This window comes from Penicillium samsonianum, assembly GCF_028829775.1.
Source record: "Penicillium samsonianum strain IBT 33392 chromosome Unknown utg000006l_segment0_segment0, whole genome shotgun sequence".
Classification (NCBI taxonomy): Eukaryota; Fungi; Ascomycota; class Eurotiomycetes; order Eurotiales; family Aspergillaceae; genus Penicillium; species Penicillium samsonianum.
Window position 1 is genome coordinate 1,075,151 of NW_026643264.1, and position 17,782 is coordinate 1,092,932.

Genomic DNA, 17,782 nt, shown 5'->3' on the forward strand with positions numbered 1-17,782 from the left:
TGGTCAGGCCACGTCGCAGATTTGCAGGCAGCGCATTCGTCGCATGTCGCTGGCATGGTATACGGGCGTGAGATTACCGAGCAGCCCGGCACCACAGCACACCGACGCCAGTTATTCCGATTGTCGAGCACGGATTGGCACCGGTTTTTAGGCTTCGTATGCGGTGACAGTGAATGCGTGGACCCCCGCGGAGCCAGCCAGCCGTCGCCGTGGGAGATGGAAGCCGAGCGTAGTCGCCAGGACCGTCGGTGGAAGTTACAGGAGACACCAATGCAGCCCGAGTTACAGAAGATGATAGGTGACGAGCTGGTCCGGTTCCGCGGGGTTCAAGGACCCGCGATTGAGGCGATCCAGCAGGGATAGAGTCCGATTATCACAGTGATGCCCACCGGCGGCGGTAAGAGTGTGTTGTTTATGTTGCCCGCGTGGGTTGCCGGTGGCACGACGGTGGTGGTGGTCCCGTTGATCGCATTACGTAGCGATATGCAGCGACGATGCCAGCAGTTGAATATCCGATGCATTGAATGGGAGAGCCGGCAGCCGGCCGACGATGCGAATATCGTGCTGGTCACCCCCGAGTCCGCGCTAGGACCAGATTTCATGGGATTTTTAAACCGACAGAATGCAGCACCGATTAGATCGGATTGTCATTGACGAGTGCCACGTCATGTTGAACGACCAGAAGGATTTCCGCCCCGTTATGGCCCGACTGGGGCGGTTAAGTGGGTTTGGAGTGCAGATGGTGTATATGACAGCGACATTAGCACCCCGCGAGGAGAGCAAGATGTTCATACGTATCGAGACGACCCGCGAGAAGGTACAGTTATTCCGTGCCCGCACAAGTCGCAGCAACGTGGCATACCGGGTAGTTCGTCCCACAGTGGACCGGCAGTATATGTTTGGGGACCGTTGGACCGAGGCGCCGCAGGTGTTGTCCATGATCCGCGACCGTATCCGTCGCAGTCGACCAGGCAAGGTGATTATATATACATCGGTAGTCCGGACGGGACAGACATTGGCAAGCGAGCTGGGGTGCGGGATATACCACAGCCGACAATTAGACAAGGCGAGGGTGTTGGGCGAGTTCCAGAGCGGGCAGTCGCCGGTAATCGTGGCCACCAGCGCATTAGGTATGGGGGTGGACATTCCAGCTAATGTGCCTTGAATGCTTCGTTACCGGGAAGACCGTGGTAGGGCGCTCGCTGCTCCGAACCTTGAACCTCTTTGGCGAATATGCATGTGACATTATCGATGAGAGTGATGAAACTTTCAACGCCAAGTTCGAGTTGATATATTCCATGGGAGCTCAGCGCCCTGTCGAGCTCAGCCCGCAGCGATGGAACCTCATTCAGGAATTGTTGCACTTGGTACGAGTGTACGCCAGCCAAGCGAAGGTCGATCTGCCAGACTCCATTGAGGTTATTCAGCAAGAGAAAGGAGGATTTCCACGAATCCGCGTGTTGGACTGCGATGCTGAACATGCGCTGCTCCAACGGATCGCGACTCATATTTGTGAGAACGGAATTGGCCCCCTGCCGATCGCCCGACAACCTCACGTCGTCCGACAGGCGGTTTTGATCTATATCCTGAAGCCGGAACGGTACTAGCCATTTAAGACGCCGGCAATGTGACCGATAGCGCAGAAGGGCTGAGGTCAAAGCCCACGCGTTCCAAGCATCAGGGACCAGCACCAAGATTAAATGACGACCAACTCATGCCATGTTGCATCATACTTAATAAAAAACCCCCAATCCAATAGACTATGCTCCAGGAGTACTGCCAGCGATGAAGATGACGCAGAGAAAGGATTATGAGATAAGTTACCTTTTAACACATTAGATATGCTGCCCTGCTACCATTTTAGTGGTAGAACTGTCGCTTTGGCCCCTCAACAGATGATCAACCATTGAGCTAGCCTGATTGCGTTGAAACTAGAATATAGGCGGAGCGAAGGTTTGCACCAAGAATTTGAGGCCGATCCGGGCAACATCGGAACATCTAGTTTAGGCAAGGGCTCCTTCTACCGGAGGATCCACTGGCCCCTTACAAGATCGCTTCCTGGGGTATTCGCCTGTAATGGCCGCATTTAGCGTCGTTTTCCAAGCCAGAAGAGAGAATCAGTCTCATGTACAGAAATACAGATCGCACATTCCAATCCGCACGCACTTTTTGACCTGCAGGCAGGGCACAGACTTCTTCCTACTCGTCAAGTCCGCTACATGGGAGTCTTTTCAGGTAACCCGACCCCGTGAGCTATCTAGACATACAAAAATCTAATCACACTCATTCTTGTGTCAGTATGCACCATGACGAAAACCCATCAAACGTCAGTACAAGCTTCCCGTTCATAGAAGCCCCGACAGACTACCCATACATAGTGCAGACACAATGAAAACGCAAGTTCATAAAATTCCGAATCAAGCGGACAGGGCCGTCTGGTGCTTAATTCCTGAACGACTAGTACCGGCATACATCCCCTGTGCCATTATGTATTGCCCTCTCCAGAACTCTCCAGAATTCTCCTCAATTCATCCCCTCAATTCTGTAAATGTACAGTAAACTACATGTATAATCTTTAATCGAAATCCGAATCATTCTTCCAAAACGGGTCTTGCCTTCTTCTCCAATATTCCTCTCTCCAGAATTCTTCTTCCTCCTCCCGCTCAATTTCGTACATGCGTTGAGAAAGGTCCTCTTCATTGTCAAACGCGACCCCACGTTCATCAAAGAAAATTTCCTTTTCCCTCTTTCGCTCTCTAAATTCCAACTTCCATTCAAAGTCATGTATCCCCGTTATGAAATCATCTGCGACATATTGGTCATCGAAGACATGAATTTGAATGACAATATTTCTGAGCGGTAAAATTTCCTTGAGATGACTGTTGATCATATCCAGCAACTCTTTTCCATTGCTGTCATGGAGCATTTGATCAGGCAAGGTACCATACAGCGTTATTTCAAGGGTGCCCAGATTCGGAAAGCTATCCCCAATGAGACCGAAGATTGCTTCGATAGCTTCTATGGAGCCCTGTGCTCTTTGAAAATAGTATACCTCGAATGCACGGAATTCTATGGCGATATAGCGAATTCATTTTGAGTTGCGTTCCCCAATTTGCTGGATAAAAGGGGCAATATTTGGGAGGACAAAGCTCGGTGAACCAATATATGCCTCGGGGAATTTGAAGCGATTCCTTCCATATAATAACGCAATTGATTCATTAAATAGTTGGCGACAAGCTCGTAGGATTGCAGGATATCGCCGTAACTCCGACTAATGTAAGGAGGATTCGTAGGACCCACATCATTAACAAAGGCAATAGGCTTTAGACATACAAGAAGTTCATCATATATCTGAAGTCGAACCTCAATAGGCAGGCCAAGAATAGAAAGGTGCATTATTGAGCGGTTCTGATAACATTTACTTCAAGAAGTGGTGATGCTTGATCTTCCATTTTGGGCGGGGTAATGTGGTCGCGACGGATATGATTAAGTCGCTTATATAATTATTTCCCTTTGAGGAATAACTAACTAGTTAACTAGTTAACGTATTTCACAAGCCAGTGGGCCACACAAGCGAGTGGGCCACGTCAAAATACCATAGTAAATGCGATATTTTACAACCTTATATATCAACAACGGTAGTCTATATGGAATTTTCCCTATAGCTTACTGCTTTTTAGGTGATATCTGGCCTCTCTAAGGACTTTGGAAAATTTTTACCACTTCATGATTGAGATATATATATTTTTGGCTTTGAGCAGCGTAATTTTCAATACCGTGATAATGCAGCTTTTCGATTTTCTTAAAACTGATATATACTGTTCAAAAGTCTTATCGATGGTTATCAAATGACAATGAAATCAAACAACAACGTGGTTGCTGAGATATAAGGTTGTAAAATATCGCATTTACTATGGTGTTTTGACGTGGCCCACTCGCTTGTGTGGCCCACTGGCTTGTGAAATACGTTAACTAGTTATTCCAAATGCATCATCGTACGTAATAAAAGATCTTTTAGTATTGCCCCCACTTTGGGCGGCAAGTTGGGCCTTGGGTAGGTCTCGGCTGAGTCAGCAGTTGGCTCGGAGACAAGCATCCGATGAATGTAAACATCCCCGCACCGATTGTTCGACACCATGTTTCACGCTACATGCCCAAATTGAAACCACGAATATCCGAGACACCAATTCAGAGCAATGTGAGAACATGGAAAAGTGCGAAATTCTCAATTGGATCTCCAATCTCGAACTCCCCGCAAGCCGTGCGTCGGGTATCACCTCTACGCCAAACCTGAACCCGACCGACAAGAATCAGCTGCAGCTTCCGTCGCCGCCCGAATCGCGCAAACGACACCAAAATATGGCAACTAGCTCTTCTACAACACCTAAGAGACGAAGAGTGATGAAAGATGTTGACGAGACACCGAGGGCAAGGAGCAGTCAAGGAGAAGGGCCATTACTGCAGTCACCAGCACCCTCCATTCGGGCGGCTACGGAGTCGTCAGAACGATCGCAAGCTTCCGGTCGATCTTCACCCCTGAAGCAACTCAGAGCCATGGAATTATCTTCCGACAGAATCAAGACAAAGGTCCTGGACTCGACGGATCCAAATTTGCCCGTCGCGCTATCTCAATTACTCGTCGAGCTCGAGGATTGCAATGATGGGTTTGGCGTCATCTCGAATACTCTCGAGGCTGAGATCAAGGGAAAGGCGAAGCAAATACCTGGATGTCGTATCTTCCGGGATTCTATGTTTGCTCCCTCGGCGGACCGCGATCAACTCGGACTGACACCTTCATTCGATGAGGTCGCTGATCTGGTCAAGGAGGCTCTACATTGCCAGGATACGAAGCGGTCCGAATCTGGATGGAACATGGCAGTCCATTATCCCCTTTTACGAAGGGCTATATATGATCCAGCAAGGCAAAGTCAGTTAATAGGCTTTGAACCGTGCACAACCGCAAAAATCATTCGAGAATACCTACCCGCAGGTGCAACAGGTAAAATGGTGGACTTTTGCATTTGTGTGAATACGGAAGTGGATCAAGTTGCTTACAACGCTATCGAGAGGGTGAGCCGAGCGCTCCCCGCCCAAGTGATCAACCACACAGACGAATATGGTCTCCGAAATTGGCCTATTGCCGTGAGCATCGAGACGAAGCGACAAGGTGAAGAACGCCTAGCAGCCGCGGAGCTGCAGTTAGGGACATGGCACACTGCCCAATGGAGTCTACTCGAGCGTCTCGTCGCCCAATCCGGGGGTACGTTCGACGGGCTGCCTTTCCTGCCAGCTATCGTCGTGCATGGGCATATTTGGAGCTTTGCAGCTACAACAAGGGAGGGCGAGACTACATTGCTATGGTTGGAGCAAGGGTTCGGGTCGACTAGCAATCTTCTTGGGGTATACAAGACGGTATGGGGCTTGCAACGTCTCGCCAAGTGGACCAGCGACGTGTACTGGCCATGGTTTAGGAAGAACGCCCTGGGAGTTTCTGAAGGATGATGATAAAAAAACGTTGTTCCAAGAATTGTAGTTGAAGATACCCTGGCGTTAATATTATTTGTCATCAATAACTGATCGTTTTGCGTTGCCCGAGATAGTACTCCATGGGCGCATTCTGCTCCAATCTTCTATCCTCCGACATTTGATGCCGCCCTTATCCGTATACGGGTTGCGATTCTAATTGCTTGGGCCTATCCCGCGTCTTCCTCGCAAGAATCGGCTTTTGGACAATATTCCGCGATTTGCCCAAACAAAATGAATATTTTGCTGGCTCAAGGCAGTTCATTACTGTTATGTATAACCCTAAACTCTGACATATATCCATTGCGGTGGCGGAGAAGGAAGTCCAGGGACCTCACACGTTTTCCAACCATTTTAGTGACAAGAGTGCTCAGGAAAACTCTTGAGCTCTACTATGTAGGGACCAAAGGAAAGGAGGGAGAGAGTTGATTCCTACAGGAAGCAAGCGGCCTGACTATCTATCTAGCTAGCAAATGGTGAATGACGGATCTATGTCTTCTGGAAAGATCGAAAGTGGCGCTCGACAAGCCTCAATACAGCATGCAAAGACCGATGTACAAAACACAGGTTTCGTCAATCTCTGTCTATCCGGTATGTGCTAATTACTACCAGAACTTGATGGAGAGCGTTGTACTTATGCGGGGCGAGGAACGATGTGTCTATGGATCTCTAGACAGGTAATCAGTGGTAGTGCTACGCACTACGTTTGCGGAGATGAACCCCAACCTAGATGTAATTTGATTATGGTAACTAGTAATGTACCTACTGCGCCACCCGGATGTAGATAGTCTGAAATATCTTGGCTGTTAGTTGTTCGAATGCTTTACATAATATTTCTGTCTCTGATCCACAAAAAGCGTTTCACCATGGCAATTACCATATCTGGTGCTACTTGAAAAAAAAATTATGGTCATATCTGGGCATGCGTCGATTGTTGAAACTAGGAGCGAAGCTCCGAAAAAATGTCGCAATGTCAGAGCCATCAGCCTAAGCTATTGGGATCCCAGTCATGAGCGAGGCGAGAACCTTTGGTTCCAAAGCCTCTTCAATACCAAACCAATAGTAAAACTCTTCAGACCTGCCTTTATCACAGTCAATCTCATCCTTGATTGGCTTTTTATTCTTACAGAAAACCCTCAGCTCTTTGCATGCCACATCTCCATTCTTCCGCAGATACTCCTGCATGACATTGCCACAGCTCATGACAATTCGACTGCCAACTTGACTGCCAGTGTTCATGGAGGAGAGTCCCATTGCACGCGCATCTCGTGCCGAGCCTCGCGCATTGTGATGGATTAAAATCATAATGTTTGAGATGAAAGATTCATCTGGCATATACCCAGTCGTGAAATATTGGACAAATTTTTGGTGTTCTTTCGCTTTGATTAGCCTCAACAGCTCCAAGGAGCGCTTGTGCATGCCAAAGTAGTTGAACAAGAGTAAAGGCTCCTCTTTGAACAACCTGCTCTTCAAGAGGGTGAGAAGCTGCAGGGTGCCGATGTTGCGGGTATGGGACCACTTCCGCTGGAACATGATTTGCAGATTGGATGGCTTAAGCTCTTCACTGGTCGCCTTGAGACACGGTTCCTGCGAAAGCGTATCCAGAACCTTGTCAATGTTTCTAATGCCGCCATCCTCCTTAAAACCAGCGACATACTGGGCCCGGAACAAGTTCGCGATGGTACTTGTTGGCGTCAGTACTCTGGGATTCTTTCCATCAGGGCGATGAAAATCTCGTCTGTTGCGGGGATTGCGGGCAAACTGGGCAATGGAGGATATGCCTGTGGCTAATTCAAGCCTATTCAAAGACTCGCTAGCATTCTTTGGCCGAGAACCAATGAATATATGAGAATCGCCGTGAATCTTAATGAAAGTCTCCATATCAGGCCAACTCAGGTTCTTATACGCTGTAGTCTTTGCAAGATTGTACAAGAAAGCCAATTGCTGGACATCATACTGTTGGTATCACCAGCTAGGTACCGTGTACACAGTTAAGTGAACAGTTTATGCTTCCAAAGCAAAGGTTGATTGATTCGTGTATGATAGATGTGTGTTCCAGCTCAGGTTCGAAGTACCCCTCAATCCCATAAGCCGGAACCGCAGCTTAGCGCAAGGTTACATACACAGAAATGTGATCTATCAGACGCTGGCTTGTTCTGATAGAGGGATATATCCCGACAGAAAGAGATTGTTTAAGTCTGTCTATCTATACTATGTAGCTCACCTAGTATTTATAGACATGTTTTGTGTGCTCGCTCAGAAGCGAGATGAATTGTGGTCCCCTTCTATGAAGGGTTCCACGGAAAACAAGCTTCATAGTGGTTCGGTGCTGATAATGAGATTCAGGCCTGATAAATCAGGCAATGAGATCTCATAACTAACGTGTTTCACTACCGAGCTGCGCACACCACCGAGCTGCGCACCCAACCTAACCTATTAATTTCAAATGCATATATCTCAACCAAAACTCCATTAAATTAAATACACTAAAATCATCATCTATCTGGACATGCATCTCTTCTATGACCCTGGTTTTGACATAGCCCGCACGTTGGTAATGCTCTCGTTCGTGGTTGTAAAGGTGGCGAAGGCCTTCTTCGTAGGGAGCGGGGGGTGCTTCAACTGCTACCACCGGCTCAGTAATCAATTGAGAAGCTTCTTGAACTGAGAGCCCTGCTTCAGCTGGTATCTGCCTTCGGGATCGAGTGCGCTTTTGCTTCTGCTTCTCGTTGGCGGCGCGTAATTCCTTGTTTTCTTTAGCAAGTAAGATAGCACCTTGCATTGTAAGACGGAAGCCTTTCACAAGCTGGTTTAATGCTCGATCTGACGGGCTAGGTGGACTTCGAGATCTTGTACGAAGTAAAGCTTTAATCGATGAAGCCTGTCGACGTAGTTCTTTCTCCGTAAAGGGGGTTTTCGGCGTAAAATTCCGGCTTGATTCACTACCCCGGCTAGGGGGGGGGGTTGGTGTTCGAAGCCGAATATTTAGCTTTGAAATCACTTGATTAGGTGAAAACGGTACTAAACCGGTAGCTCTAAAGCTGCTTTTAATAGTATCCGTTTTAAAAGCTTCAATTCGAGCCTCTAGGTATGCTTCGAGGAAATCAAGTTTATCAATATGATTTATCCCAACCCGCATTGTTGATTCAACCAGCCCGCCGTACGCACGTTTTAACACCGCAAAACAGCCGATATCGAGAGGTTGTAAAAGGTGAGAGGAGTGCGGAGGCATACAGATTGGTATAATATGATTTTTCTCACAGATTTCATCAAACTTCGGGGTTAAATGGCTTCCGTGACCGTCAAGTACTAGAAGCCGATACCTCCCCTTCGTACGTGAAAAAGTAGTAGGAATAAAGAGCTTTTCAAGCCAGCGAAGCCCAATTTCATCGGAAGTCCAACCGTTAGGGCTTACTTCAAGGCGCCAATCTTTCGGAAGGCCTTTAAACCAGGATTCAAGGAAGACCTTTCCTTTAAAAATCACACACGGAGGAAGCACCCAGCCGGAAGCACCCGTACACTCAATCACCGTCACCCACTCTCGATTTCCAGGTTGTAAAAGTGCTCTCCGGCCGTAGTAATCACTCCTCGTAACAACCTTCGTAGTTGGCGTTATTAATCCCATAGCAAAACCGGTCTCGTCAAAGTTATAAACGTCATCGGGATCGATTCCAAATTGAAGGATCGTTTTTTGAACCAAATCAAACCACTCCCTAATGATTTTCTGGTCTTCACATTTCGCACGCTCGTAATTATATCGTTTCGAGAATCGAGAGGAGAGGAGAGGGCGCCTTTTAACAAACTTCGTAACCCAATTTTGGCCGACCGAAAGAACCGGTATAGATCCGCGCTTTTCGAGAAGAAGATTCGCCATTTCTCGTACCATAGTAGGCCGGGGGGCTGCTCCACGAGAATCCATAGAGAGTATCCATTTTTGAAGAGATTCCTCTTCGAGCTCTGTCAATTTATGACTGTTAGGGCGGGTTTCAGCGCGAAAAGTAGTGCCACGAAGACGCGACCGGAGGGTTGATTCAGGCACTTCAAAACGGCGTGCTGCTTCGCGAATAGCGCTGATTTCTTGATTTTTAAAAGCCTGGATAGCTAATAATATCCTACCCTCTTGCTCTATTGAATTTCTAGAGCTTCGGGAGCGAATTGGTGGCATGGTGGGTGGTTGAATTGACTAAGTGCTAATTCATGGACGCGTTTTGGGTGGGGTGCGCAACTCGGTGGTGTGCGCAGCTCGGTAGTGAAACACGTTAACTAACTAACTAGTTAGTTAACTAACGTATTTCACATGCGAGTGGATCACACAAGCGAGTGGATCACCCCAAAACACATACTAAATGCGATAAATTACAACTTGATATCTCAACAACGATAGACTATATGGAGATTTCTTTATAGTTTAATGCTTTTTAGGTGATATCTAGCATCTTTAGGGAGTTTGGGGAAAGTTTATGACTTTATGATTGTGATATATATATTTCCAGTTTTTAGCAACGTAATTTTCGGTATTTTTTGAAATGATGATAATATAACCTTCTACTTTCTTTGAAATTGATAAATGGTGCTAATGAGTCTTATCAATAACTATCGAGAAATAAGGAGATAAAGTAAAAACATGGTTGTTGAGATATAAATGTAGAATATATCGCATTTACTGTGTTTGGGGGTGATTCACTCGCTTGTGTGATCCACTCGCATGTGAAATACGTTAGTTAACTAGTCTCATGAATCTCAACACGGGCTTTGCAAATGCGAGCCCCTCCTACAATAATGAGCAGAATCAGACCATACGACGACCAAAATCAAAGAATATACAATGATACTATTATCCGAATTCTCCTAACAAAACTTTTTAAGGTGCTCCATGTTTGACTCCATGGTGTTTCAAAGCGTTGTCTTTTCGTGTGAATCTCTCGCCACATAAGGTGCAGGTAAATGGCTTCATGACTCCCGGGAGGCCCTCAGCAGCAGCATAGGAGCAGGTGGCACATTTGAACGGTCGAGTATGTGTCCGTACATGTTTCCTGGTATTCGTTAAAAATGCATCAATCTGGCGTCGAATTTAAAACCTACCGTAGCTCACATTTAAGAATATAGCCATTTCTCTGTCGACAACTCTCGCGTTGGCAGTAGTACAATCCGTCATATGGCGAAGGAGTGATCTGTTTATCTAAAGGCATCTCAGCTTCTTCAGACTTCCAGTTACTCGTCATGCCCGCATGATGATGATTTGTATTGATCACTGCGCTAGGCACACCAAAGGAATCACCAGAAGGAATACGACCAGGAATCTGACATTCGGCATTCCAGTAATCGTGACACAAGGTACTCTATAGAGCCTGATTTGCATCGATGACTTCCTGAAGACCCGCAGACAGAATTCCCGGTGTATCTAGATGCGCAGGCTCTCGAGTGTAGAGCTTCTGCTGTCGATGTTCGCCCATATTGTTTGAATTGGTGGTGCCGAGGATCGGAGAAAAGGAATTAGTCGGAGGATGTCCTGTGAACGCATCTCTCGGCTTGATTGGGAGATCAGCGAATGTGTCCTGAAAAGGAGTCATATCGGCCCACGCTTATTGAAGCCCATAAAAGACAACTCGGTGTTTGCTTTATTCAAGACGAGATAAAAGAGTGACATCCGATGAGCATCTTGATGAACTGAGGTGAGGAAATATATACCTCATGCTGCCGAGATAGTACGTGAGTTGTGACGAATTGCCTTCCTTCTCTCCCGTCCATGCCTGGAGCAGATCTTTAGGCAAAAGAAGGCAATATGACCATGAAGAACTTGCTTGACCACTGCGAATCAAATATGGCACATTAGTATAGATTGGGTAGCCACGCAGAAGTCTTATCTGGTTCAACCACGTCTTTATGATTGTTTTCCGTTCACCGCCTACATAAAGGCCATTGAATATCGAACGAATAAGCAACTTTCTATCTCCATGTACCAACTTTCTCTCGTACAGAACTCTAGCCGTGCCTTCCAGTGCCCCCCCACCGCCTTCGGGATGGGGGTGCACCACACCGGAAAACCAATTCACACCGGAAAACCAATTTTGAAGCCATTCATCTTCTTGACTTTATTCCCACCTACCCACCATGCCAAAGGCACCCAAAATAGACGAATCCCATGTACTCGAGGCCTGCGAAGCCGCCCAGCGCGAAAAGAAACCGAATCTTGCGAAGATCGCGCGGGAATATGACATTCCGTATGAGATACTGCGCGGTCGCGTTCGCCGGGGACGACAGGCTCGTAACGCCTATACACCTAAGAATAAAGCTCTTGATGAGTATCAGGAGAAAGCTCTAGTCCAGTGGATCATTCGTATGCGTGATTTATACCTCCCCGTTACCCCTGAGATGCTCACAGAGTGGGCGAATCGGGCTCTCGTGCGTGCTGGTTCAAATCATGAAGTCAGTAAGATGTGGGCGTATCGTTTCGAGAAAAGACTTCCACCACATCTTATGTTAGGCCCTGTGACACAGAGAACGAAGGATAAGAAACGTCTTGAAGCAGAAGATGTAGGATACCTACAGCACTGGTATAATCAGCTTGCGAACGTACTCAAAGGTCTCCCATCACACTTAATCTATAACTTCGATGAATGCGGCTTCCAACCCGGCCAGGGAAGGGCTCGGAAGGTTATTGGCACGAAGGGAAGATGCCCTAATCTCGCTGAGTTCGATCATACTGAAAATATCACAGCGATCGAGTGTATCGCTGCTGATGGGTGGATTATGGAGCCGCTGTTTATTTTTAAAGGCGAGAAGTTCATGGAAAGTTGGTATGATCACCCTGATCTACCACACTTTTGGACGGCTGTTTCGCCTAAAGGATATATCAATGACTTCCTTGCTATTGGATGGCTTCAAAAATTTCATGAAGCTACAAAAGATCAAGTAAAGAGGGGTGAAAAACGTGTATTGATATTCGATGGTCATGAGTCCCATAAGACCGTCGAATTTCTTCAACTCTGCGAGGATTACGACATTATCCCTTTTTGTTTTCGGCCTCATACGACTCATATTTGCCAGCCTCTTGATGGCAAGCCTTTTCTTGCTTATAAACAACATTTTCGCAAGCAAAATAACCTCATTTCTCAGTGGGGTGGGATCCCCGCGCGGAAGGCGGATTTTCTTAAGGACATCGTGAGCGTACGCAACAAGACCTTCAACCAGCGAATCATTCGAAATTCTTTTAAAGAACGTGGTATATACCCTCCGAATGGCGATACTATTATTCAAAAACTTCAAGATACACTTCCGCCGATACCAGACCTCTTCGCGCCCGATCTTTATGCATACGGTGAATCAACACCTCCTCCGAATATCTCTTCTTCTAGCGTGGAAAACACCCCTCCAAAGAGTGCCCAAGACCTCGAGAAGAATCAAAAAAAGCTTTCGAAGATATTCACTACAGAGGCCCTCACACCAAAGCTCCAACGAGGCCTACAACGTGCGTTCTACCATCATAAACGTACGGCGGAAGAGCTTGCGATGATGAGCGATACAGTTAGTCGAATGAGGGAGATACAGGCCCCTCGGAAGCGACAAATCACCAAAAGAGAGATTCCTAAGATCGGAGACTCTGGTATACTCGGTACAAAAGATGCCAATCGATCAATGAAGACCAGGAGAGAGAAAGAAGCTGTACAAGAGAAGAAGAGGTTGGATAAACAGTGGACAAAATTGTACGGCCAACCGCCACCCAAGTCGCCTACCGGGGAGAGTTCTATATTGTCAGATACAGTGGTGGTAGTGCGGCAGGGAGGGGAGACTTTTTGGATAGATACTCAGGGTGAAAAGCAGTAATTAATGTGAATAGCTTCAAAATTGGTTTTCCGGTGTGAATTGGTTTTCCGGTGTGGTGCACCCCCATCCCGAAGGCGGTGGGGGGGGGGCACTGGAAGGCACGGCTATTTGATCACTTCACAGCGGTTGGGGCCTGTTTTGGTGCGCTGATATATCCATTATATATACATGACGCATGAAGGCTGGTGCAGATCAGGAACCAAGCCGCACCGTCGGAATTAGCTCCGAAGTGTCTATACAGACGACCAAGTTGATTTCCAATCAACTTGGCTAAATTATTGTATATATAGGCTCATGTATCCCTCTGAAATAACAAGTAATATTCATACCTCTGAACAACAACAATACTCAATTTACAAGTCTTTTTGCAGTGTTCTTGTTTTCTTCGTAGATGCATGAAATCCCAATAAGGACTTTCTCTGCCTTGCGTACATAATAATTTTTGGATACATAATAATATGGTCCAGTCTGCCTCCCTTATCTCATCATTCGGCTTTGCGGCCCAACGCTAGCCATTATCTTGCTTCTCTTTCGCTCCTTTTCTATTGCTTTCCAAAGTGTTGTAGTTCAGAGGAATAATTGATTATTATTGCTAGGAAACATGAGTCTATATATACAACGAGAAGATCAAGTTGATTGGAAACCAACTTGATTCTTCGTATAGATAACTCGGGATTAATTCCGATGGTGCAGTTTGGTTCCTGATCTGCACCAGCCTCATATCACAACAGTCTGCTCTCGAGCAACTTCTCGTATTGGCCACCCATCTAAAGGGTCGGCTTTGTCATCCATTGGCCAGAGAAATGGAGGCAAGTAGAATGTACTGGTATATTGCCACGAGTGTAAGCCGGTTGTTCGAGAGTTGGTGATTCTGATACTTACGGACTTGGGCTGCTGAAATCGGCCCTATCATGTCCAAATGGAAGAAGAAGCCCATCTTCACGAAACTTCTGCTTTGAAAAACGTACAGATGGTGTGGTGGTGTCTTTGAAGTACCATCGATCTCGAAAGTCTCGCCTCTCCAGAGCTAATGTTGTGGCCGTCCGGATATGCAAAGCTTTCTGCTGTGTTAGATCTGGAGGAACTTCGCAGAGTGCCTCTAGTCGGTACCATTCCTCTTTCCTAAGAGCAAGTCGCAGGCTTCTCTTACGAGGAAAACTCCAGGTCCTCTCCACAATCTCCCCAGTAGCTTCGGCAGATATTTGTCCACAGACCTCAGTAAATAGAGGTTTTACACGCGATCCTAACTGAGTAATGATATCTTTTGGTAAGGAGGCAGAGTACCAGAGGTGAATTAAAGACTCAGCATTAGTAAAGCCACCGGAGGGTATGGAAGTAATCTCTAGTGCCGTAAGGCAAAAAAGGAGTATTATGGCATTCCTCGCAACGACGTGAAAATCCTGGTCGTTAATAGTCAAATCAATTCGTTGCGCGAAGGGCTGAGGAAGCTCGGAGATTGTTTTGACCACGTTGCGTAAATCACCAGATGCTTAGTATTGTGAGCCGCAATACCCTATGTTGGAACGAAGAAGGCTAACTAACCAGCAAAAAGTATCGTGAAATCTCAAGAGAAGTCATTGCCTTCATTTTGTACCAAATTGAGAACATCAATTGCTGGAACGCTACCCCACAGATATATCCCTTTGCCAAACGGATTATGGTGGTTACTCGCAAGTTGTGGGCTTGCAAATGCTGGCGTCCGTTTTTCTCTTTCCCAACATGGGCTCCAATTATGCTTCATCAAACTCGACTTGCAGATTAATTTATGCTCTGGCCAGTGCGCTATCTGGCAGCGTTTATCACAGTACTATCATAGATGTTAGACAATCACAACATTAGTCTTGAAACTTACCGAGACTAGCTTGCAGTTACTGCACGAGTATCTGTTATCTTTGTTGCAACCCAGGTCCGCACATGAGTATAAGGTAGTCGCAGCCATTTCACCGTCATTAGTGTAGTTGCTAGTGAGCATTTTATTATTCTCGACAGTCGCGGGGCTAGGTCTGATAAACTATACTGCAGGCCAGGCGTGCAAGACAACCAATCACTTTGTGCCACGACTCGCATACCCCTCCCTATCCGAGTACACCCAACGGTCTCTTTTTCATACTCTGGCGAGCTATACGTATAGGAACCCATTCCTAAATTAGTCAGTCATGCCGTTGTACTACTGTCATGAGTTGGAATAGTCGATGTGTCCATCAAGAGACGTTTCAACTTACTCTGCGTGTGTGTGTGTGTGTGTGTAATTCAACTGTTTAATTCAAACCTCGGCTGAGCAGATTGTACATTTCATCGGATCTACACTCCACTCTCCCTGCCGTCACTTATTTACCTATTTATTATTATAGTTCTATTGTCGCTGATAGGAGTAAAAGATATTTATAATATGAGAGCCCAGTGTCCCATGGATAAAGATACCGCTTTGTTCTAGCCAAGACGTCTCTATGTAATGGAACCGTCTTACTTTCTCGCTCTCTATTCTGTCATCGGCGTGGGCAGGTACCGACAATTGTTGGTAAGATTTTAGCTCCGATTCTCAAGCTTTGACATATTCGTGCCAAGTCTTTGATCATGGAGGTGTTTTTTATACATCTTCCTTGAAGCAGAGTGATTATGTTCGAAATGATGATGGCGTGCTTTTGTTCTACAACCTCGGATAATTAGTTTCTGCGTATTCATTGCGGGATGCAATGCCTATACGCCAGTGAAGTTCCCACATGACAGGGCCAGAAATGTACCAGCTTGCAACCAATCGATTCAAAATTCTCAGGGAAAGACAGTCGCATCGGGCTTAGTGTGTGATTTTCAATCTGTTCGGACGGATTTGAGCAACTAGAAAGTCTCTGGGGAAAAATCATGGCCGTGCGCACGACGGCCACAAGTCCCAGCGCGACTCTGTACGACTGCTACTACGGTCAGATTTAGACTCCAGTGACGGATATTGTCTAGATTACCAACTTTACAGGATGTCCTATCATCTACCAGCGTTGTAGACAGTTCAATTTTCAGTCTCGCGAGTCTGGCCCGTCTGCCTCCCTTGCTATACGAACAAATTCCCGTCGCATCTCAGGGTTAAAAAGGGTGTTTTTTTAGCCTGTAATTGATGCGGATGCCATGAATCCAACTTTGCCATCTTGGTCAATCAAGATGGTGGCATAATGACGCTGTAGGATCATTGTTAGTTCACCACCGAGTGCCTGAGAAGAAATCGTCCTTCTCACAATACATGATATTTGCTGAGAAGAGCTACTATCTGCTTTAAGAATGCTGTCCGACATGTTGTCTTTGTTTTGAAGGGTGGAAGGATGTCGATGAAAAAGCGCGACTGGCAGATTGCGAGAAGCTTACAAGGCTTTATCAATAGACCGCAAGTACTCATACAGAGATGGCCTCGTGAGAGTTCCTGGCCTGATCTGATTAATCTTTTTGTGGTTCTATTTCTTCATTTCAACCATTCCCAGCCGGCTAATCATTTATTGCGCCCTGCCCTCCTTCCTATTTGAATGGCACAGAGCTTTATGATGATCGTTTACGAAGAGTCAGTGCTAGGCGACCGCAAGGCTCTGCGTTATAACAATAATTTTCAGGCATACGCAGTCTGGTGCCAGGGGAGCAAGTACTGCCCCGGATCGTAGAAGACAGAGAGACATCGACGAAATCATAGGTACCGGCAAGCAGCTGGACCTTGAGAGGCTCCATGAGTCTGAGACATTGCTACATCGATTCCTTGTCCTTTGTAGTCAATCAATCTGATAGGCGTACACTAATTTTATTGTATATCACAGCGATATATCCTAGGAGCATTCGTATCATTCCAAGGCTGTATAACTGGCCAATGGCTCGAAGCATTACATGTGGCTATGCACGGTAGAAGCCAGTAAGACCTGTCCATCACATGCATAAGCGCCTGGGAGCAATTCGTGTACAATAGCTTCTTGCGACCAGTAAAGGAGTTCGAAAATACCAAGTGAGCGTGATAGTGATATGCAGAGGCACTGGCCCCTTTTCTGCATGTCTATCACATTGAGTTTCCTGCCAACCACTAGATGTGGCGCTAAACAAAACCAATTCTGATGGTTCCGCGCGGAACCGTCAGAACTGTTTTGGATTGCACCCCGTAACCTGCCATACGACTTGAACACTGCTGCCTTGGTCCCTTGGTTGTTCTTTCCAGAAAAACATCCCCGCGCTCATTTTCACTCATCCTTGAGCCTACCATGGCGAACCAGCAAAAGAAAGGACAAGGTCCATCCGATTTGAAGAGGCTGACGAATGGCGAAGTTATTGAGTCCTTGGAAACTCTACCCCATGGGGGTGGGAGGAGTCACCGTGACTCGGATTAGGGTCTGGGAGTTAACTATGGGAAAGAAAAAGTGGGCCCACGGCCACTCGCTTTAATTTTGATGCCCCCACTCGTTCTAGTATTTGGCGT

The 17,782-nt window shown here is 46.5% G+C and overlaps 5 protein-coding genes across 5 annotated transcripts; 2 read left to right on the plus strand and 3 right to left on the minus strand.

The window, feature by feature from the left end:
* Positions 1 to 1,298: 1,298 nt before the first annotated feature.
* Positions 1,299 to 1,607, plus strand: N7471_010533 (uncharacterized protein; the record flags this gene model as incomplete). The annotated part of the gene is made up of 1 exon (XM_057283252.1): positions 1,299 to 1,607. The coding sequence occupies one exon, from the start codon at positions 1,299 to 1,301 to the stop codon at positions 1,605 to 1,607; it is 309 nt and encodes a 102-aa protein (XP_057132231.1).
* Positions 1,608 to 2,575: 968 nt separating this feature from the next.
* On the minus strand, positions 2,576 to 2,926 carry N7471_010534 (uncharacterized protein; the record flags this gene model as incomplete). The annotated part of the gene is made up of 1 exon (XM_057283253.1): positions 2,576 to 2,926. One exon carries the CDS (start codon positions 2,924 to 2,926, stop codon positions 2,576 to 2,578), a length of 351 nt encoding a protein of 116 aa, XP_057132232.1.
* A 1,280-nt stretch (positions 2,927 to 4,206) lies between these two features.
* Positions 4,207 to 5,502, plus strand: N7471_010535 (uncharacterized protein; the record flags this gene model as incomplete). Its single annotated transcript, XM_057283254.1, has 1 exon — positions 4,207 to 5,502. The coding sequence occupies one exon, from the start codon at positions 4,207 to 4,209 to the stop codon at positions 5,500 to 5,502; it is 1,296 nt and encodes a 431-aa protein (XP_057132233.1).
* Positions 5,503 to 6,510: 1,008 nt separating this feature from the next.
* N7471_010536 (uncharacterized protein) lies at positions 6,511 to 7,404 on the minus strand (the record flags this gene model as incomplete). The annotated part of the gene is made up of 1 exon (XM_057283255.1): positions 6,511 to 7,404. One exon carries the CDS (start codon positions 7,402 to 7,404, stop codon positions 6,511 to 6,513), a length of 894 nt encoding a protein of 297 aa, XP_057132234.1.
* A 3,458-nt stretch (positions 7,405 to 10,862) lies between these two features.
* On the minus strand, positions 10,863 to 11,093 carry N7471_010537 (uncharacterized protein; the record flags this gene model as incomplete). The annotated part of the gene is made up of 1 exon (XM_057283256.1): positions 10,863 to 11,093. One exon carries the CDS (start codon positions 11,091 to 11,093, stop codon positions 10,863 to 10,865), a length of 231 nt encoding a protein of 76 aa, XP_057132235.1.
* Positions 11,094 to 17,782: the final 6,689 nt, after the last annotated feature.